The sequence below is a fragment of the Archocentrus centrarchus genome, unplaced genomic scaffold (genome assembly GCF_007364275.1).
Source record: "Archocentrus centrarchus isolate MPI-CPG fArcCen1 unplaced genomic scaffold, fArcCen1 scaffold_55_ctg1, whole genome shotgun sequence".
Taxonomy (NCBI): Eukaryota; Metazoa; Chordata; class Actinopteri; order Cichliformes; family Cichlidae; genus Archocentrus; species Archocentrus centrarchus.
In genome coordinates, this window is record NW_022060277.1 from 724,411 (window position 1) to 747,736 (window position 23,326).

At 42.8% G+C, this 23,326-nt stretch overlaps 1 protein-coding gene across 2 annotated transcripts; it reads left to right on the forward strand.

Annotated features, from left to right (window-relative positions):
* Window positions 1–21,905, forward strand: LOC115777531 (rap1 GTPase-GDP dissociation stimulator 1). Of its 2 annotated transcripts, none has more exons than XM_030725459.1 (14): window positions 1–223; window positions 5,046–5,150; window positions 5,648–5,770; window positions 6,363–6,488; window positions 10,732–10,860; window positions 11,500–11,625; window positions 12,340–12,483; window positions 13,062–13,193; window positions 13,599–13,733; window positions 13,947–14,072; window positions 16,206–16,345; window positions 18,030–18,156; window positions 18,859–18,946; window positions 21,233–21,905. In XM_030725459.1, the coding sequence occupies exons 1-14, from the start codon at window positions 211–213 to the stop codon at window positions 21,282–21,284; spliced, it is 1,566 nt and encodes a 521-aa protein (XP_030581319.1). In that variant the 5' UTR covers window positions 1–210; the 3' UTR covers window positions 21,285–21,905. The 2 variants fall into 2 exon arrangements, with proteins under 2 accessions (XP_030581319.1, XP_030581318.1); XM_030725458.1 differs by having other exon boundaries at window positions 4–223; window positions 18,859–18,987.
* Window positions 21,906–23,326: the final 1,421 nt, after the last annotated feature.

Genomic DNA, 23,326 nt, shown 5'->3' on the forward strand with positions numbered 1-23,326 from the left:
AGGATTAGGGGAGTAAGAGCAAGGGGAGAAAAACAGACAGACAAAGTGAGAGGCGGGGTACACCTGACCTGAAGAAGGGAGGGCTGCTTCCCTGCTAGCCACATCCCTGCTACACACATACATATATTCCAAATCATACATACACGCGCCCACAGTGCTAGCAGGCAGAGGCAGTGAGCCAGCCAGCAGAGAGCCTGCCAACCAGCAGCCATGACAGACACTGGTGAGTAGCTACATCCTCTGTGTGTGTGTGTGTGTGTGTGTGTATCAGAGAGAGTGTGTTCTCTCCTTTATTGCATGAATGTAAAAATCATTTACAGCTGTTGTGGTGCACTGTGCACCACTCTGCAGACCAGGAGCAGTGAGCTGTTTGTGCCACTGGGCAGTAAGAGTGCACTTTGTAGTTCATGAGTGGATGGACATACACTACCCAGCCTACAGCAACTGTGATGCAATCTGAGGCACACAATACAACAACCCAGCCTCATCTGAAGCTGCTGCTCCTGCTGCCTCTCAGCAGCTTCACACTTCAGATCTGCCTGTGGTATTTCTAACAGCTGCTCTGAGGCATGGACCAGTTCTTTGTACTCCAACGGTCCGTAGATGGACCTTCAAAAACATACCAAACCATCAGAATACCATAAAAAAGTACTGTGTTATGCACAGAATTGATAGTATAATAGCCCGATAAACACAAAGATCATCACAGTGATGAGATTTATTGCTGTACTGATTGATTGGCTTAGTTGTTCCTGTTATTGTGTCTATGCGTCCACTGTAGATGTGGAAACATGCAGCAGATTTGAAGTAGCTGTAATAAGCACCCTGGGGACTTCCTGGCACAGCACTGTGAGAATGATTAGAAAATTGCTGGCCTGCTCTTTCACACAGATACATGCACACAATCACACAGTCGCTACCTCCCGAGCTACGGCCGCCCCGGCTGTGAGGAGCAGGTTGGATTGGGAGGTTGGTGGTTCCATTCTCCAGGTACTCCAGTCTGCATGTCAAAGTATCTTCATACTGAACCCTGAGTTGCCCCCGATGCATCGATCAGAGTGTGAGTGTGTGTGAATGTTGGGCGAAGCACTTAGCTATAGCAAAAAGTGCTTAGATGAATGTGTGTGAGTAAATGAGGGTTGTAGCAGAAAGCAGAAAAGCACCATATGGGTACCAGTCCATTTTATACATGCGGAAGGACATGAGGGTTAGATCCCGATGTAGCAGGTTGTGTATCCACCTGATAGCCCCCTCCACCCAGGCTATTTTCAATCGACTTTCAAGGGATTAGCTGAGGTGATTACCATCTGCACTCAGTGTGTGTGTCTGACTGAAATGCACTGTATCGTGTGTTGAAGGCTTGTTTCTGAGTTATGTCTTTGTGGAAGTCATTTCTAAACTTAAGCAGCTCTTTTCAGACACATGGAAACTGTTAGCACTTTATTCAACCAGATCACTAAACATCCGTACTGGACAGCACTGGAACGCAGTTTCCTTTATGCCTATTTAAGTTTAACCAAGACTTTGGTTATTAGTGTGTGAAAGAAAATACAGAAGTGACAATGTGTCATATTGATTATTTTTGCAGCCCAATACTTTATGACTCTTATTGGTGATGCCTTCCAAAGGAATGTGGATAAAGTAAACAAAGAGTGGGCAGAGAGCTTACTAACTGAATTATTGCTATATTACATTTAAATCACAATACACATATGTTTAAACCACAAGATAAAAAAATCCTTCAAGGCTGTTTTCCTGTTTTAATTGCATATTGTAATATTTTGTAGATGATAGTATTGTCTCATCAATTATTCTGTGATTCCACTTGATTATAACAATTTAGTTAATGCTATGGAATATAGAACAAAGTTTCCAGGTGTAAAAAGCATATTTAACACTCTGTATATCACACAAAATCTGAATTATAATTGTGTTGTGGGAGTTCAGCTGAATTTGGTTTGAGTAAAAACATCACTGTAGATGCATAAAATGAGCCATCAAGCTCAATGCAATTTGATTTTATTTATATAGCACCAAATCATTACAACAGTCACCTCAAGGTGCTTTGTACTGTAAGGTAAAGACCCTACAATAATACAGAGAAAATCCCAACAATAAAACGAGCCCCTGTGAGCAGCACTTGGCAGTGGTGGGAAGAAAACTCCCTTTTCCCAGCAGACCCAGGCTCAGGGAGGGGCAGCCATCTGCTGCAACCGGTTGGGGCTGAGGGGAGAGAGACGGGACAAGAGACACACTGTGGAAGATGGGGCCCAGTTACTGAAGACCTGAGTCCAAGGATTTCATCCCGATACCTGCTGGCAGTCAGGGTACCGCTGCCTGCAGAGGTCTGTGTGTCACTCTGAGACCATCACTGACCCACCGCAGAACCAAGGAAAAATCCATGTGACCCTTTCAGATCTGCTTCTTCACTCCAACAGTTTTTATTTCAGGTGTTTTTTGTTTGTTTTTTTTTATCTTTATTTCCTTAGTGTCAGCTTTGATACATATTACTGAGAAAATATCATTGAAAAGTTTTACATCTGTGAAGCAAACGAGTGATTTTGGAAAGGAAATTACTCATACTGCACATACCGCACATTTCATCTCTTTTGTATTTGCATTTGTAACTTTGGTCTCCAGTATCTATTACTTATTTGTTATATTTTATTAAGGCAATAACTTTATTGTTAAGGTTCCAGTAGCCATTACTGTTTTTATTTCTTTTTTGTTGTTTTTTTGTACATCAGCCAGCCTTTTGCAGATAGCAGTGGTCTAATTTTTATTATTTATTTTTTTATCTGCCCATCTTGTCCAACAGCTTAAGTTAAATTAAGACTTTAACCCCTTAACTGGCAGCAAAAAAATCACCTGACAAAAACTACATAACGCCTTCTGGTTATTATTGGCTCTGAAAAAACCATTTCATAGCCTATTAACTGGCCGCGTCTGGTCCGCCGGCCGAATGAAGTGCCAGGCTAGACCCTCCCATTTTGATTGACACCTCATTCGGCCAATCATGTTAAGAAATGGGTTTGCTAGAGCCAGTGATACTCAGAGGGCATCACGTAGCTTTGTTTGGTGATTTGGTGCAGCCAGTTACATGATTGGCCGAATGAGGTGTCAATAAAAATGGGAGGGTCTAGCCTGCCATATAAAAGGGACTACAAAAGGCCCGTCAGCGGGCCCTGGCCAGTTAAGTGGCTACAGTCCCAATGTTTGATAATAATGTCTGACTTTATTTATCCTAACAGTAAATGGACTGCTTCTTATATAGTACTTTTCTACACTACTTGAACGCTCAAAGCATTTTATACAACATGCCTCATTCACACAGATTCATACAAGCACTTATTACACACCAATGAATGCATCAGAGAGCAACTTGGGGTTCAGTATCTTGCCCGAGGACACATTGGCATGCAGAGTGGAGCAGCCAGGGTCGAACTGTGTGTGTGTGTGTGTGTGTGCCCCCCCCCCCCCCCCCCCCCCGCGACCCTGGACCCTGGACTGTTAATACTTCTTGTAACGCACTGACCAGCAGCTGATGTCACATGATGACAATAAAGGTTTCTGAAAAAGAGCATCCATATTAAAATCTACCCTATTTTAAGCCAGGATGGAAAGCCAGCAATATTTACCCTTACTGTGTAAATTAAAGGACTTGTTGTTATCATTAAATTAATGTTGTGTAGATGTGTGAGATACAGTTTTGTCCTGATTAGCTGCAGCCCTGATGGCGTTTAACAGTCTGGGAACAAGTAAGTCTTCTTTCAGCTGCTCCCTTATTCCCAAGGGGTTATGACAGCAGAGAGCTCCACATGTTAGATTTGGCAGATTTTTACACCAGACGTCCTTCTTGAAGTAATCCCAAAAGAGTTTGTATCTCCTCCTGGTCTCAAACAACTGATCGTTCACACAGTAGGCAAATGTGTGAACCATTGCACTCTGGAGCCACTCCAAGGGCAAGGGAAGAATGAATGTAAAACCAGAAATAGGCTTAGCCTACTTGCCAATATTATATAAAGTCGACAGGTACAAACATAAATCTTGTTAGAGGATCAGATTTTAAGTTTTAGGGAGCAATTTCAAATTGCCAACAGGAAAAACAAGGAATAAAGTTGCCTCTGTATTGTATGGTGAATATTATCAGTGTAGAGTGTCAGTATCCATCCATCCATCCATCCATCCATCCATCCATCCATCCATCCATCCATCCATCCATCCATCCATCCATCCTTCCATCCATCCTTCCATCCTTCCTTCCTTCCATCCATCCATCCTTCCATCCATCCTTCCATCCATCCATCCATCCATCCATCCATCCATCCATCCTTCCTTCCATCCATCCATCCATCCAATTCCATTAATCAAATTCAGGATATCAGTGTGACTTCACTTCACTCTTACAAACCCTTAAAAAAGACCTACTGCTGTCCACACACTGAGGTCTGATGGCTCTTCAGATTAGATTAGATTCAACTTCATTATCATTGTACACAAGTATTCAATGAAAAGTAGGTTCCAGAACACCCATCCAAGAGGCAGGTGTCTGGGGTCATGCCGCCGTTATACAGGCACTACTGTAGGAAAGGTGAAGCACTTTTCCAGAGAACTGATTTTTTTAAAATGTATTTTTATTTATTATTTAACCAGGAAAAACACATTGAAATTAAAATGTCTTTTTCAAGAGTGTCCTGGGTAAGACAGCTGTAACAAAAATGAATAAAATTGGTGAGTAGGTGGTGACTTCCCATGGCAAAACTAGTGATAGCTTACCTGCTAACCAAAATGTGAAGCATGGCATTAGTTTTGTTAACAAGGTCACCCAGCTGCCTAATTTGTCAGTGTTACAGATCAGCTGTTCCAGCACTTGTTACCACATTTTCAGTTGCTTCATTGTGATAGTCATAATCACATTCAGTTAGTTGTATGCTGCTATAAAATGGCACTACTCACCTTGCCTGTCTTTATACCCAAGCTAATGGCTTACTCTTGACTGTTTCGAGGCTGCAGTTGTTAACTTCAGGTGCTGTTGTGTGTGACAGACTCTCTGAGTGAGGCACTGAAGGCTCTCAGTGTGAGCACAGAGCTGATTGATGAAGAGCTCAAGCCTCATTTGGATACAGTGCTGGGTGCACTGCTGGAAAAGAGTAAGTCATTACACACACACACACACACACACACACACACACACAGGTCAGAAAGAAATTGTTTGTCTATGACTGTGTATAATGACACAACAATAATTTATCCCATATTAGGAAATTCTTTTGTTACATCAGATTAATTATTATTATTATTATTATTATTATTATTATTATTATTATTATTATTATTATTATTATTATTAGTAGTAGTAGTAGTAGTAGTAGTAGTAGTAGTAAGCATTAGGTCCATTTCCATTTTGGGTATTTTGCGGTCTTCCCATGATTAGTACCAGTGGAGTGTGAGTGTGTCCAAACTTGACTGCTGCTGTATAGTCTGACTGACACCACCCTGCCACACTTTGTAAAGGTGTGTAACGTTATTGTTAGTCAGCATCTGAGCCCCATTCTTTCTGACCTGAAATCACATCATGAACTGATCAGCGCACATATCAACACCGTGTGATTTTTACACTTCTAAAGACACTGGTTTGTGTCCACAGAGAAAGATGCTGCTACTGACATTGCCAGAAGTGGGATTCTACCCACACTGGCTCAGGCCTTACAGAGGAAAAGCAGCCTGAACTGCCAGGTGGCTTTGGTGGTGGCAGAAATGGCCCGAGAAGGTAGATCACTGAGAACTGGGTGATGTTTCATGAAACATTTTGTACATTATTGTCATTGTTGCCATGTTATAGTGCTGGTTTGTCTAGATTTTTAGAAACCACACTCAGGCTAAATGTTGTATGTATATTTATGTACACACGTAAAAGATGAACCTGCAGCAGAATTTGTTGCTAAACCACTTTCAAGGGTTTACAGTGTCCCCATTTAATGTGTTTCATTTTTGTTTTAAATGTTGGTCTTTAAAACATTTACTGTGACCATTTTGGTTACATAGTTTATCAATGCTAAACTGAGGTTGAATATCAAACTAAGAAAATAAAACATACACACTTTAGATACATTTCATGTTAAGAAATGATCAGAGAAAGTGTCCCTGTGAGACACAGAGGTTAACCACAGCTTTGTCATACCTGTGTCTTGTGTCCTAACTTCATCTGAAACTGTGATGTTTTCATTTATTTATTTTTTACTGATGTAGCATGACACTTAAATACCAGCCTGCGTTACAGCTGGGCGCAGTCACACATACAACATTGCATTTAAAGGAAATATCGGCGTTTGTGCGGTTAAATCTCCTTGTATGTATTGTAGCTGCAGTGAGGGAGCCATGCATCGAGGCAGGCCTGGTGAAGGTGCTGGTACCCCATCTGAACAGCGATAACCAGGAAATGCTGCTGAACTCTGGCAGGGCCATTGGGCGCATCTGCTTTGACAACTGTGAGTTGGTCTGATGCTGCTGGCTCAGTCAGCAGGGTTTGCTCATGGTGAATAGTGTGATGATGAGTCTGTGGATTTTGATGGTTACAGAGAGCGACAGACCTAAATTCCAGGCTAAAACCACAGGATATTTTGGGCATCATAGAGCATATGTGATGTCAGGAGAAGGAGGTACTAACTACTGAGTTCCAGGAAAAGAATATGAACAGAGAATGGTAACTGAAGTGGTGTGTATGATAGTGCTCCCCTATTTCACAGATCTAACAACACTGGTAACATCATTCTGCTTTTAACATGGGATTGTTGTCAGGCATCCCATATACAGCTTTGCTTTGCCTCCATTATGACACCAGATACAGTGTATCACAAAAGTGAGCACACCCTCACATGTCTGCAGATATTTAAGTTTATCTTTTTATGGGACAGCACTGACAAAATGACACTTTGACACAATGAAAAGTAGTCTGTGTGCAGCTTATATAACAGTGTCAATTTATTCTTCCCTCAAAATAACTCAATATACAGCCATTAATGTCTAAACCAGCAGCAGTACACCCCTAAGAGACTACACCCGTAAATGTCCAAATTGAGCACTGCTTGTCATTTCCCCTCCAAAATGTCATGTGACTCGTTAGTGTTACCAGGTCTCAGGTGTGCACAGGGAGCAGGTGTGTTCAGTTTTGTAGTACAGCTCTCACACTCTCTCATACTGCTCACTGAAAGTTCCAACATGGCAAAGAACTCTGTGAGGATCTTAAAGACGAATTGTTGCTCTACATGAAGACTGTTATATAAGCTGCACACAGACGACTGTTCATTGTGTCAAAGTGTCATTTTGTCAGTGTTGCTCCATGAAAAGATAAACTTAAATATATGCAGACATGTGAGGGTGTACTCACTTTTGTGATACACTGTAAAATGACTGATTGTCATGTATGATGCCTATTTTTGACCTGAGTCAAAAGGGCCCCCTACATAGTCTATATCAATAATCAGACTGATATCATTTAATTTGAAGTGGCATTATTTAATTTCTAGATTCAAATAACTCTGTATACATATGCAGTTTTATATCTAGATGACCACTGAAATGAAAGATTATTTATATCATGTTTCACTGCACCGCCAAAAGTATTCACTCATCTGCTTTCACTCACACATGAACCTGAGTAACATCCATCTTTAATCCAGAGGGTTTAATATGATGTGGGCCCACCCTTTGCAGCTACAACAGCTTCAACTCTTCTGGGAAGTCTTTCCACAGGTTTAGGAGTGTTTATGGGAATTTCTGACCATTCTTCCAGAAGCACATCTGTGAGGTCAGACACTGATGTTGGAGAGAAGGCCTGGCTCACAGTCTCCGCTCTAATCCATCCCAAAGGTGTTCTATCAGGCTGAGGTCAGGACTCTGTGCAGGCCAGTCAAGTTCTTCCACACCAAACTGACTCATCCATGTCTTTATGGAGCTGCTTTGTGCACTGGTGTGCAGTCATGTTGGAACAGGAAGGGGCCATCCCCAAACTGTTCCACAGAGTTGGAGCATCAAATTGTCCCAAATGTCTTGGTCTGCTGAAGCATTAAGAGTTTCTTTGACTGGAACTAAGGGGCCGAGCCCAACTCCTGAAAACACCCCCACACCATAACCCCCCCTCCACCAAACTTTACACAATGCAGGCAGACAGGTACTGTTCCCCTGGCAACCACCAAAGCCAGACTCCTCCCTCTGATTGGCAGATGGAGAAGTGTGATTGATCCCTCCAGAGAACACGTCTCCACTGCTCTAGAGTCCAGTGGCGGCGTGCTTTACACCACTGCATCAACACTTTACACCACTGCATCAACACTTTACACCACTGCATCAACACTTTACACCAGTGGTCCCCAACCTTTTTTGAGCCGCGGACCGGTTTAGTGTTAGAAAATATTTCCACGGACCGGCTTTTAAGGTGTGGCGAATAAATACGTCAAAATAAATGATACGACCATAACTAAGTGTGATATTTTCTACGTATAATAATAAAAAACGGGAATCCACTTTGTATTCGTATGCAACTCTATCAGCAGCGTTCTCGTAACATCCCGCCTCAACATGAATAACAGGCTCTCTGCCCACAGCGCTCCCTGGTCAGCTGTTAGAGCCATGGTAAAACATGCCTTCAAAATAAGATACACCGCAAAAACAAATACAGTAGAAATCACCTCAGTCGGATTCAAATGGCCCAGTTTGGGGTCTATTATCGAATTTCGCTGCAATGGCTTCTGCTTCATCTATGAATTTGCTTCTGCAAATTTTATAATCTGAAATTTTACTCGTAAGTGCAAGTTTGTAGCTTACACTTGCCACGATTGTCCCCGGTGAAATGAACTGATATAAACACTAAAACAATTTCCAGGCGTTGTTAGTGTGTGTGTGTAGTTGTGCATGAACGAGCTGATGCATGGAAGTGGGCGGACAGGAGCTGAGGAGGGTTTTAGCGCTAAACTCATCCAGTTTATGCGATCACATTTAACTGGAAATTTATTACAATGGGACCAGATTTTTCATCCGAGGTAGGTGAATATCCGACGGATTTATGTGATGATTTTATTGGAATTAATGTTAGGAAAAATCAGGACCTGCAGATGCCATCCAACTAGAGCGAAAACCCGATTTGTGCGACTTCGACTTAGGTGATTTTTACTGTATAAAGCGCATGAAAAATACAACTCACCATAACACTGAATCAGTGTAAGCCCCCTGAGCTTGTTTCTCTGATACTCATTTTTGCTGGCTTCTGGTTTGACTGGGTTCGGCCGATTTCACATGGAGCGTGGCTGCAGAGCCGCGGTGTCAAGCGCTGGAGAGTCAGTTTGATGGCTGGGTCTACCTCACTGCTATCCCCGGTGTTGATAAATAAAAATGGTAAATGGACTAGTTCTTACATAGCGCTTTTCTACTCTTGTTGAGCACTCAAAAATTTAAAGAAGCGTTATGTAGGTCAACCAACCGATTTCGTTAGACAGGCCTGAAGCTTCTGGGTTTAATTTTAGCGGTGACGTATCATGTGAGCAGAAACGTCTTGACACGTCAAGAGGAAGTCATGGAGGGAAGTAACGGAGCGAATCCGCCCATTTTTCAAAATAAAATATAGTTTAGGCGCAGATAATAAGTAAAACGGAAATAATTTAAGTTATTTATTCTTTATGTGCGGCCCGGTACCAAATGTCCCACGGCCCGGTACCGGTCCACGGCCCGGGGGTTGGGGACCTCTGCTTTACACCACTGCATCAACGCTCTGCACTGAGCTTGGTGATGGAAGGCTTGGATGCAGCTGCCATGGAAACCCATTCATGAAGCTCACTGATCTGAAGGTCACATGAAGGTTGGAGGTCTGTGACCCTGCTCTGTCATTTTACATAGTCTGCTACTTTGTTATAACCCCACTAACAGCTGACTGTGGAATATTCAGCAGTGACTGGACTTGTTGCACAGGTATCATCCTATCACGGTACCACACTGGAGTTCACTGAGCTCCTGAGAGCGACCCATTCTTTCACTGATGTCTGTAGAAGCAGTCTGCATGCTGAGGTGCTGGTTTATACACCTGTGGCTCTTGTTCCTAAACTTTTCTGCCGCCGATGTTTTGCCCCGTTTGATGTACACCCTCCATTTTTCTAGAAGGATTTTGATTCAAGTGATCAGCAAGGCCACTAAACTCACTCTCAGGTTCATTAAATTAGATGGAGAAATCCTTTGTGTACTTAATGCAGCCATTAAACTTGTCAGATTGTGGCCATAAAAGCAGGGACAAAGTCAACAACAGTACTCATCAGTACACCTGCACTGCCAGCCTGGACTACTCAGGTTGGTTCCACAGACGAAAACTCTTGGTGCCATATTCGGAGTCTACCATTTGTCGTGTCAACCCAAAAAAGGCTCTCACACCAGACTGCCTTTTTCCAGTCTTCAGCGGCCTGGTTTTGGTGAGCCTGTGCCCACTGCAGCTCCATACTTCTGTTCTTGGGAGCCTGCTGTGGTCTTCTACCATAGCAATGCAGTACGTTTGAACTTGCTGTTTTTCTGTTTGGGACAGTTGTGTTCATCTGAATGAGAACAGGATTTCTGTTTGAGGTTTTGCACCATCATGAGAAAACTCACTGAGATCACATTTTTTTTATTTTCAAGCAAAATAATAAAAACTAATATCTGTATAGTCCTCATTTTGTCCCTGAACACTTCTCTCTCTCTTATTCTTTTACCTAGCACACCAGCAGGACCAGCTGGTCCAGTGTGGTGTGATCCCCAGGCTCGTTTCCATAATGAGGAAGTATCCGCAGAACGATCCACTGGTCAATGTTTGTCTGCTGGCCTTGTGTAACCTGGCAGACATGGGTGACTATTCAGTATTTGTATTCATTGTAGTAATTACTGGTAGTTGTAGTTTGACTGTCAGTTCTTTAGTAATTAGACACGTCCTTCAGTGTTTATATGTTGGGACAAAGCTGCAGCAAATGCTAACATGGAGCCTGTGTTGCTCACTGTAACCCTGCCAGGCCTGTGAGATTTTTTTAAACTGCTGGACAGAACAGAGGAAAGAATGACACAGTAGAGTTCAGTCATGATTCAGCACTCCGCCTGCTCAATAAACTGTAAATGCATTGGTATTTGTACAGCATGCACACCTGGGGAAATTTCAGGTTCAGTATCTTGCTAAGAGCTCTTCAACTTTGATCAAGCGAACCACTGACCTTCTGATAGGTGGGTGAACTGCTCTATTTCCTGAGCCACAAACACCCCCATTATATCATTGTAGCTGACAACGAAACAAACAAACTCGTTACACCTTCACACTTAACATAACCAGGCTAAACCAAAGTTTGTCCCAGAGGGAGCTAGGCTAGCATGTAAAAACAACAGGAAAGCTTTTTCATGACGAGACAGGATTCGGTGTTCAACAAACTACTCTGGTATCATGATGATCTAGTATTTCACTTGTTCTCTGGCTCATTATAGACCTCCATGTGTTTGCAGACTCTGCAAGGGAGGCCCTGGCTGAGCAGAAGGTGGCAGATGTGCTGACCTTTCAGCTGAAACAGGCTCCTGATGCTGAGCGCCGACATGTCATTTTGGAAATACTGGGCTCTCTGGGTGAAAGCGGTAAGGCATGCACGGTGTGTGGGGTTAATGTCAGGAAAAGGCAGGGTTAGGGTTCCATAAACAGCAAACAGTGACCTCCATGACAGGATCACGCCTGTTTTTAGATCATTTTCAGAATCTTTTGATGATATTGTGAACTGTAGATGATGAGAATCTTTACAGTTTTACACTGAGGAACACCTTCTCTCTGCTCTCTGAGGCCCATCGTGTTACTGACCTGCTCCTACACTTTCTTTTTAGCCCCACTTTTCCAACCTTTATAGACATCAAATTCAAAATGAGATTATTTTGTGAAATAATAAAATGTTTAAACATTTAATTTGTTGTGTTTTATTGTGAATTAAAATGGGTTTATGAGATTTGCAAATCATTGCATCCTGGTTTTATTTACATAAAAACAGAATGCAATGATTTATTTACAAAAAGGTGCCTCGCCTTTTTGGATTTGGAGTTACAGGAAACGTGAGGGAGATCGAGAGCAGCGTTTCATTTTATTGTGAAATCCATGGCCTTAACTTGTTAGATATTTATTTTGTGATGGATGAACTAAGAAAACTCATCTGACATTCTACAAAGAGTTTTATTCCTATTGTCCTCTCATAAACACGACATACTGCTCAATAAGTTCAAGCTTGTTTTCTTCTGCTTTTCGTGGACATGTTAATGATTATTGGAGACAGCAGTAAAGCTTATCAGGCTGCTCTGCCCCACCAGATACACTGAAACTCCAGTTTGCAGAGTCAGGAGTACCAGAAGCTTTATCAGAGATGATTCGGGGTCTGCAGGGAGGGTCTGACCCCCATGACCTGTGCAGCATCAAGATCGCCTCCAACCTAATAGTGTCCCTGCTTTTAGGAGGTGAGTAATGCACAGCACTGTCTCTAACCTTCTTCTGCTTCTCACTCCTTTCATCTGACCAATATTCCCTTTTATATTGCTGAACTTGCACTGGTCAGTAAATGTGGATGTGTTGTGACAGATATCACCCATATACTCTCTGTGGTTGGTCCACCAGTGTATTCATTCATTTACCTACAGTAATAAATGGTAAATGGACAAGGTCTTATATAGTGCTTTTCTACTCTAGCTGAGCACTCAAAGTGCTTCATACAACACGTTTGCATTTACCCCTTCATACAAGCACTTCTACAGCCAAGTGCTTTCTATCTTACGTTCATACTCTGACGGTAGCATCCAAGAGCAACTCTGGGTTCAGTATCTTGCCCGAGGATGCTTTGGCATGCAGACTGGAGCAGCCAGGAATCGAACCACCAACCTTCCAATTAGTAGGTGACCTGCTCTACCTCCTGAGCCACAGACAGCCCAATAACCCCAATAATAATAATAATAGTAATGTCACTGCTATCTGTTAGAATGAGTAGTTCGATTGTGTTGGACTTTTTGTAACTCTTTTTAAAAGTGTGTTTGTGTGTCAGATGAGTCTATGCAGAAGTGTTTTGGTGAAGGATCAGGTCTGGTTTACCAGGACGTTCTGTCCTGGCTGCAGAGCTCCAACACCCAGCTGCAGCTCTCAGGAGCCCTCGCCATCGCCAACTTCGCCAGAAATGGTGAGTTTTCTCCACAGTCACCAGAGGCGGTACCAGTAGATGTCAGGTCAACAGACCTTCATCGCTTCTTTTTTGGGGGGTCTTGTTGTATTTTAAATCTCTTAAGCTTCCATTTCCAGCAGAAGCAATCAGCTGTTTCTGGATGAAAAATCTCAAACGCCCACGTTAGCCTCCTCGGCAGAAAGGCTCAGTCAGACTATCTGCAAGATAGTCGAGAATTTAGCAGTCAAACACACAACTTTGTCAATCTACCAAACGGGTACATTCTCTTCAAAATACAGTTCAGCAGCTTACATGCTATCTGAGGTCAAATGATACAGTATTCCTTTTAATAGGATTTTAATGCTGAGTCTGTGTGAAGTATTAGAGTGTAAGATTAATCCAGCTTTATTGGGTTTCTGTCAGACAGTAACTGTGTGAAGATGCTGGACCTCGGAGTTGTTCCTCACATCCTGACACTGTTGGAGCAGCACGTAGACGAAGGAGACGTGTCTGTTCAACATGCCGGACTAAGCGCACTCAGAAACCTCGCCATTCCTGGTAGATTTTAAAGCAAAACAGGAGCACTAGGGTTCCACTGCCTAATCACAGCAATCAAAATAAAGAAGTTTAAGTAAATTTTATATCTGAAAACGCATGGATGCTAAATTTGTCCCGAATGTGTTTTGTCCTTAAAAGTAAAGCAGTGCATGTAAAAAAACCTTTAAAGTGAAACATCAGGGAAGTGAATGATATGGAATCTGCGTTCTCCAGCCACCAACAAAGTGCAGATGCTGGAGGATGGGGTGACGGAGAGGATAAAGACCCTGCTGCGCTCTGACATGCCACCAGTTCAGTTCAAACTGCTGGGAACTCTGCGTATGATGGTGGATGGACAAGGTGAGCAAAACACTTAAAAGACAGGCTGAGTGAAACTAAAGCAGTCCAAGGCAGCTCTCTCTGTTCGCTTTTAAAGGAACAGGATGTGGTGGGGTCTCGTTCTGTTCTTGTTCTTTCAGAGGTTTGTGGTGCAGAGTGCAGCCTTCTCTTGAGGCCCATTTTAACATACACAACATCATTTTGAGTAAAACTGTTTTTTATTATTTTTGTTTAGATTCAGTCTCTTTCTCTTGACAATAAAAATGTGATGCATTTTGGCTCAGCTTGAAAGAAAGGCAGCTGTGAAATGTAAAAATGAGGTCAGAGGTCAAATGTGACCTGCTATTTGGATGCAAACTGTTATGTCCCTCTGCAATCCCTCCTCTCTGTAGTGGCAGTGAGAGAGGTTCACCTGCTGCCTCTGCTAATTGCTGATTACCTGCACCTGATGAGGTGTGGACAAAGGCAGGTATGAGGTCAGCTTTGCAGGGGCTCACCACGTTTGCTCCTCTGCTTGTCTGGTTTTAGCACTGGATACAGAATGAAACCCATTTGTTCTTAAAACTCTGGTGTCAGTGTCCACTTTATGTTGCGGCTTTTGAGCCGGGTCGTAACATAATTATAATGTGATATTTGGAATCCTCATGTACAGCATCATTTCCTAAATGTTGTCAGCACAAACAACGGCAGGAAGATTTTCAACAGTTTGAATGATAAACAACATTTTATGAAAGTTTGACCTTATTTGACCTTGAAGAAGAGGTCAGAGGTCCAAAGTAATGTGACCTCGACCTGGAAGTCTTTGAAGGATATGAGCCAAATTTTAATGGACTGCTAACAGGACCACATTCATAACATAACACAGCACAATGTAGGTGCTGAATTTACTAAATTTACACTATATGTGATAACTCTGATTCTTATGAAGGAGTATTAGGGCCACAGTGAGGACAAAATTTAATTGCTCATTTTAAGAATAAAGTCAAAATTTCCAGAAAAAAGTCGAAATGTGGAGATTGAAAAGTTGTCGTTTTAAGTCAAACAACTGGCACGCCTACTGTAACCCCCCAGTGTCACGAGTTAGTGAAACTGTCCTTTAGAATCGGTTAACAAGGAAATTATTTCTCTGTTAGTGCATAAACACGATGCAGTGGTAAGTATGAGGATGTTGAAGAGATGGTGCAGAAATCTGCATCTGCTCAGAAGGACAAACCACACAAACAGCGGACAGATGCAAGGAGATCAATGGCTGCACCTTCGTGCAGTACAGAGAGGACATGTAGAGTCACAAGACACGATAAAGACAGCTGATCGAGCTGCTTCATCTGCCTTGTAGCAAGTTGAGCAGTTGTGGTTATTATTTGGCTTGAAATGATAACTCAAAATAGTATTTTGACTTTTTTCTTGAATTTTTGACTTTTTTTCTCAACATGCACATTACATTTTTTTTCCTAATGTGGCCCTAGTATTCCATAGAGTCTTAGAATCTAGAAGATTATTGACCATTAGGTATCAAACAGGTCAGTTAGCACAACAATGGTGTACATGGTGTGGCAGCACAGGAAAAACACTGCTCTGCAACAAGAATACTCCTGTTCAGTCCTGACCTCAACTCAACAGAAATGTTGCAGAAGGATCATAATGAACGTTTCATGTGAGGAAACCAGCGAAATCCCAGATGTTCTGCACAGAGGAAAAGTCCAGAATTCCTCGAAGTGAAGAGTCGTCGAGTTGAAATATTCATTGTAGTTTTGCTGCTAACGGAGCTCACACCAGACACTGACCATAAAGGTTCACATAATTCCACCCACAAATATGCAATATTAGATCATTTTCCAAAATACTACACTAATGATTGGGCCTAATATTTTTGTTTCATTGGTTTATTTGAGTTCTCTTTTTCTACTGTTAGGAGTGATGGATTCCTGCAAGTATATTTATTTAATCCTCAGCAAAACTTGTGATTTTGGAGCACAGCATGTACACAGTTTATTTCCTCTCTTAGTCAAAGGGCTGTGTGGGCTTTTGTCCCCCCCCCCGTACAAGTGGCAGCCTGTGACTCTATTACATGTTATTGATGGTTTTCCAGTAATGGTTTGTTGTTGTTGTTGGTTTGTTTCTTCCAAAATCAAACTCCTGTGCTCCGTGTGTCAGAGGAAGCGGCCTTAGTGCTGGGGAGAGATGCCGTCCTGCTGGATCGGATCATGGAGTGGTGTGAGGCCAAAGACCACGCAGGAGTCCGAGGAGAAGCCAGTCGCCTTTTGGCTGCCCTCATCAGACACAGTCGGAGCCCCGTGAGTCGCATTAATCTGATGTGAACATTAGTTTTTTTTTTTTTTTTTGCCTGTCATGTCTGGCAGATCTGGCAAACAGAACTGTGATCTGAATGCATTGTTGTGCCAAACATATTTGCTATTTCAAGATGAGCTCTATAGGTTCTCTATAGGCTCCTCTTGTTACTGTGTAACCCTTTATTTTATTTGAATTATTTTTAACATGCTATTTATCAAATTGTGCCAGAAATGACAGGCTTAAGAAATAGAAAAGAGAAGAGAAAGAAAAGAGAAAGGGAAAGAGGAAGATGAAGAAAGGGAAAAAAAAGGAGAGAAAATAGAAAAAAGAAACAGGAAAGAGTGCAAGTAAGTAAACCAAATAGTTAGCCACTTGTTAAACTTAAGATATTGACAATATCTGCAAAATTAAAGATTGTGTGGGGAAAAAATAAATAAATAAATAAATAAAAATAAAAGAAGAATAGTTATACAAACCAACCATTTTGTGTCATTATGTGGGTGCATGTGTTTGTGTCATGAAATGTACTTACCAATGAAGGCAGAAAGCCGCAGCCCCGCCCATCAGAACCCAGAGGCAGGCAAAGAGAATCCCAGGAAGCCCAGGCCACCAGCAGCCCATCAAGACCTACGAAGACCCGCGGCCACTCATTCCAAAGACAACCGTACACCCCTCCCAGCAGACGGAGGACGGAGGTCTCAGATGGAGTCCCAGCAGCCAAGGAGCAAGGGCACCAGAGCATTCGAGGCAACGAGAAGCCAGCCCCCCCCCAGCGGCCAGCCCCCCGCACGGCCGGCAGCAGGGCCCCAGGGCCCCCGGCACCCGAGGGCCGCCCGAGCCCCCACAGGGCCCCCCCCACGCCGAAGAAGCCAACGCAGCCCCGCGCCGCAGCCCCCAGGGGAGCAGGTCACCACCCACATCAGAACATCCGGCCCCACCCAGGAACCAGGAGGTACCCACACCCCAGGGGGGCAGGGGGGGAGAGGCAACCAGCAAGGAGCGGTCAGGAGGCAAGCCACCGGCCCAGACCCAGGTCCAGCCAAACATACAACCACACGCACATCGGCAAGCACACCCATGTACACATTTATGCACAAACACACTCACCCACACACATATAAACATAGATACACCATATTCACTCGCCCACCCATACTCACGAAGACTGACAAATACAGAGACACACATTCATCCATAGCTACCCACTCTCTGAAGATGGGAGCGGAAACCACCCCAGGGCCAACAGTGACCCCAAGATGCCGCCAGCCCGGTCCCCAAGGAACCACCCGACCCCGACCCCGGGCGAGGCATAAGAAATCGGGGTGTGAGATGGCCCACCCCCCCTCCCCCCACCCAACTTATAAGTGTATGTGTTTATGTTGTGAATGAATGAGTTGTATAGGGTGCAGTTAAAATTGAGGGGGCAGTTGTGCCACAAGCACCAACTGCTGGACGTCAGTGCTCGCCCACACTGCCCCCCCAAAAACCCTCCATGTCTAAAATGCAAATAAAATTTGGGGACAGACAGAAATGAGGATCTGAATGGGGCCACCTCAGCGGCCGCCCCTCATCAACCTCTGTGTAACATGCCTGAATCTGATGTGAACATTAGTTTCTGCTTGTTAACATTTACTTTGTTGGATGTTAACTTAATATCTGACGGGCCGATTTTTCTCTCTCTGAAAGGAAGTGGTCCGTGAAGTAGCCAGAGCCAATGGAATTCGGCATCTTATCTCTATGGCAACAAGTGAGCATGTCATCATGCAGAATGAGGCCCTGGTTGCCCTGGCGATCACCACAGCCATTGACATTGGTAAAGCAATTTGTGAGTTTTTATAGACTTCTGCATCCAAATGTATCACGTTTATGTCAGAGTGTAGTTCAATGAGGCTCTCAAGCTGCACCAGTCTGTGACGGCTCTGCAGGACGGCTGAAGGAGGAAGACGTTTACGCCTGAAGCTAGAAGGATCCAAATGTGCCACTGAGAGCTGCTGTCCAGCTGGGACTGACAAAAATTACTGACAGTTTGTGGATACACAGGGGTCCCAACGCTGGCTGTGGTTAAAAAGAGACAGTAGTTTGGCTTGAGTTGTTGAGTAGTTGTGGCTTTGAGCTGCTTTAGTGAGTCAGAGGCTCTGAGGTGGAGCCCATCACGCTTTCACTGCTCACAATAAGTTCTCATCTCGTGTCTGTTTGAAATGGCACACTTAGGGCACTGAATATGTGCACCCACCCAGGATTAACAATAAACTGCATCATTAACAGTAGGTTGTATATTCCACATGTAAATAACAAAACAGTGCAAACTAAAAGAAGCAAAGCTTTGCTGGTCCTGTGTCAAGAGGACAGAGATGTGACTTCTAACACTAAGACTCTAATGACTAAATAAACCTACAGATGCAATCATTGTGCAAAAACATAAACACTAGCCCAATAAGGTGTCATCACTGAATAGAAATTATGTACATTAAGATACATGTGTTTACCTGTTTTTGCATGTCTGTAAACACTGCAGAGTCTATGAAGGATCCTTTTCGGGAGGCAGAGCTTTTACCCATGCTGAAGAAGATGTTGGAGGATCCTGTGGGAGCGGTCGAGGTCAAGTTCAGTGCTTTAGGTCTCATTTGCAGCCTGGCTAACTCCAGTATGTGTCTGATTTTAAAACAACACATAGTAAATGCAGTAATTCTGTTCCAGTGTATGTAGAACGATAACTCTGTGATGTCAACATCACTCAAAAGGAGCCACCACCAAAACAAACATGCAATAAGCAAATTTAGCTCAAAGTAAATTACTTGCATGCACCTGCCAGCTTCTAGTTAAAATCACAAATGATCAAATCACAGCAGGCAGTTCCATAAATGATTAAATGAAGAGAGCCTCAAGTCAAGTTTATTTATATAGCACATTTAACACAACAACAGTTGACCAAAGTGCTGCACTTTGTTTATGATCTAGAATAATTAAGAACCAAATTATTGTTGTTACATGCCAAACATATAGCGAGCGTTTCAGAACACCCATCCAAAGAGAGACAAGAGAGATAAGTGTTCTGCAGCCTTGCTGCCGTCACAGGCGCTGCTTTTTAAGAGGGAAACAAAGCGACACGATAAGATAAATGAGGAAAAAAAAAATCTCATATTTTGCCCCATAATGGGGGCACAGTATGAGGTTGAAAAACCTCTGCATAGCAGCAAAGCAGCAAAGCAGGGTAGATAAGGAAGGGTTAGGGAGAGAAGAAAAATGCATCTATCTCCACTGAGAGCAAGACAGAAAAAACCTAAAGAAAATGCTACTATGCTGTGGACTGACAGTCCCCACAGCAAGCTGCTGAACACTCTAATTCACACATCTGTCACGATCTGCTGCGTGGGATGAGGACTGTTCTGGAGCCAAATGCAGGGCACGGGAGACTGGAGTAAATATTAGGAGAGCTTTGAATGCTGTTGAAGTTAAAACATGGAGCAAAGCCAGGGAATACAAGTATTCAGGAGACACTGGGAATATTAACACAGGGGAATGCAAACACTGAGGATGCAAGGGCTAAGAGACACACAACTGTGTGCAACAACTCAACAAAGGACAAGGGGAGAGTGGAACAATATATACAGTGGGGATAGTGAGGGGAACACAGCTGAACACATATAACATGGTGGGGGTGGTGGTGGTGGGGGGTTCAACACAAGACACAAGGAGTAACAGTTACCAAAATAAAACGAGATGTAAAATACGACAACTTAACTCAGAGGAAGATGAAGACAGAAATGAGACTGATGGGAACAGAAGGTTCAAATAACAAGACTAGAAAATAAATAATAAAGAATCGATACATAACGATAAATAACAGCTTTGTTGACAGAAAACTAAATACTGACCAATTTTCTAAAGGCAACAAATTCAAACATGAATCATACTCAAAACCAGAAGGCATAATTCAATTGAATTCACTGTTGTTCATATAGCAAATCACAACAGTCGCCTCAAGGTGCTTCATATTGTAAAAAAAAGACCTACAATAATACAGAGAAAACCCAACAGTCACACAGTCCCCTGTGAGCAGCACTTGGTGACAGTGGGAAGGAAAAACTCTCTTTAACAGGAAGAAACCTCCATCAGAACCAGGCTCAGGGAGGGGGGGGGACAAAAGACGCACTAATAAATCAGACGTGGGAATCATGACACAATTATTTTGTATTATTGTAGGGTCTTTACCCACAATACAAAGCGCCTTGAGGCGACTGTTGTAATTTGGTGCTATATAAATAAAGTTGAACTGAATTGAAGAATCACTCAGTTCTGTGTTTCAGTGCCGTCAGTGACAACATGAAGGCTCCAAATTTCTGACCATTAAAAATAATCATGTTAGATATAATTTTATTTTGACAGAGACCGAGGATGGCCTGGTTTCAAAATGCAGTGATACGTGGGATAAATAGATACATACTTGCATAAATTTCCAGTAGCAGTCGTGTGTTTCCTGGAATTGCTTGTACTCTGTGTCACAGACACGGTGGAGCTCTGCTGTAGAAACTATCGGTGCTTAAAGTTAGTTAGAGGATAAAAATGTTATAAAAATGAAATCTGACTTGGTGTAAATGGGTTAGTTGCAGTTTGTATCACGGCCTGAATGTGTTTTTCAGCCCTGACGATTTAAAAGAGCAGCTTTGTTAGCTATATTAAAGTTATTGTATAAAAACCTTTCACAGATTTCTCAGATTTAGAAGGAGTGCAGTGTGTGGTGTGTGGTGTCCTCATGCCAAGATCTAAAGAGCATATAAAACATACTGTACAGCTGCAGAGGAGCAGAGAATGCAGTACTGTGCAGCTTCATACTTCGATCTCTGTTGCAATCCAGCTCCTGTTTTTCCTTCTTGTCTTCTTTGCTCTAGGTGTAATGAAGGAGGAGCTGAGCTCTGTGAATATGAAGGAAAGCATCAGTAAACTGACAGATCATAGCAGCAGTAAACTCGCCTCCCAGGCCAGCTCCATACTGACCGTTCTCAGTGACACCAACTAACCCAGCATCCTGCAGCAACAGAGGACCTCATCAGTTGTATGGATTTATCCGGCTCGTTCAGTGACATGTTTCAATTAAAAATATATTACTGCACATATATTGCTAAATATTGAATTGGCTTCTAAACTGTCACCTGTTTTGTAAAAATTAAGAACCCTGTTTAGTGGTGGTGTGTGTATGTTGCATGTGTGGCAGACAGCAGATTATAGGGGCTTATCAGTTATGTGTGTTATTTCCTCATTTGATATGCTCTAAAGAAAAACACTCTGCACAATCCAGACATCATCGTTTGTTAAGCTAATTTTTTTCATGTTTTCCTGTGATCAGCAATAATCAGCACAGCCTTGGGTGTATGTCCACCTCTGATGGTATCTTTGCAGAGTGTTCTGCTGCACATTCATGAACCAGATAAGTCTGCAAGGCATGTGCATATAGGACTCAAACACTCTCCAAACAGAAGGAATATCCAGATAAAATGTATCCAGTCTCAGACAGTCACCATGATGGAAAATAAAATTCTCTGGAGAACATACCTGTTAGGTGGACCAAGTTTTACAGTAGCCTGGCTCTGGACCAAAGTGGTGAATGGATGGAAAGTCTAACTAAAGGTACACAATACACAAGCTTAAGTTTCCACATTACAATAAACCCTCACTGCCGATATCTGTAACTTTAGTATCAGCTCAGTGTCAAAGATTTGACTCATATATTTTATTATTATTATTATTATATAAATTGCTATTGAATAGCACTGAATATGAGCGCTGCAGTGGTGCGGCGGTTAGCAGTGTTGCCTCACAGGAAGTGGGTGGTGCAGTCAGCTGGGGCCTTTCTCCCCATGCCTGTATGGGTTCTCTGGGTACTCAGTCCAAAAACATGCATGTTAAGTCAGGTTATTTATATAGCGCATTTAAACACAACAGACACTAACCAAAGTGCTGCATAACACCATCAAAGAAACAGTTACACAACAACATGACATTAATTAATCAATGTATTTTTTTGAAATTACAATGTAATTAAAGGTACATTAGATTAAGGGAGTAACAATTCGGGTTTAACAGGAAACAAAGAAATAATTATACTGTAAGTAAATTTAAGTCGTGTAAGTAATTTTAAGTAATGCGCAGCTAATTTTACGCAGTGCATGACTGATCTTAAATATTTCATAACTTAAGGTATTTTACAGAAAAGGAGACACAAAATATACTGAAAGAATTTTAAGAGGCCTGCCAGCCTTTAGAGGTCAGCTCCCTCTTTAGCACGATGGGCCCATGCAGCATCTGCATCACTGCATCCACAGCCCCGATATATCTGTCAATCTCACGCTCCCCTCTCCCCTCACTTGTGAACAATACCCTGAGATACTTAAACTCCTTCACTTAGGGCAGCAACTCATCCCTGACTTGGAGAGGGCACTCCACCCTTTGCAGAGTCAGAGCTTCTAAATTTCATACCCACTGCTTCACACTCAGCTGCAAATTGCTCCAGTGCGAGCTGGAGGCCACCACCTGAAGCCAACAGGAAGGCATCATCAGAAAGAAGCACAGATGAGATTCTGAGGCCTTCGAGGTGGAAGCCTATTCGGCCCTTGACATTCTGTCCATAAAAATTATGAATTGAAAGTTTTACAGGGACTGAATGGCCCATAACAACAGGCCAGACAACTCCTGCAGCACCCCCCACAGGATGCCCCAAGGAATGCAGTCAAATGCCTTCTCCTGGTCCACAAAACACATGCAGACTGGATGGACAAACTCCCACACACACTCGAATATCCTTGAGTGGATGAGGAGCTGGTCCAGCGTTCTGTGACCAGGACAAAAAACACAGGTTTGACTAACTCTCCTTTCCAGCACCCTGGGATCACACTCCACCTTCCCATGGAGTGTGATCCCTGATAGTTGGAGTACACCCTCTGGTCTCCCTTCCTGAAGATGGTAACCCCAACCCCAGTCTGCCAATC

What these genes read in the sequence shown, in the direction of transcription:
- LOC115777531 (XM_030725458.1), top strand. An exon ending in GGCAGAAATGGCCCGAGAAG is followed by an intron (nt 5,771 to 6,362) that starts GTAGATCACTGA and finishes TATGTATTGTAG; the next exon opens with CTGCAGTGAGGGAGCCATGC. An exon ending in TATGATGGTGGATGGACAAG is followed by an intron (nt 14,073 to 16,205) that starts GTGAGCAAAACA and finishes TCCGTGTGTCAG; the next exon opens with AGGAAGCGGCCTTAGTGCTG.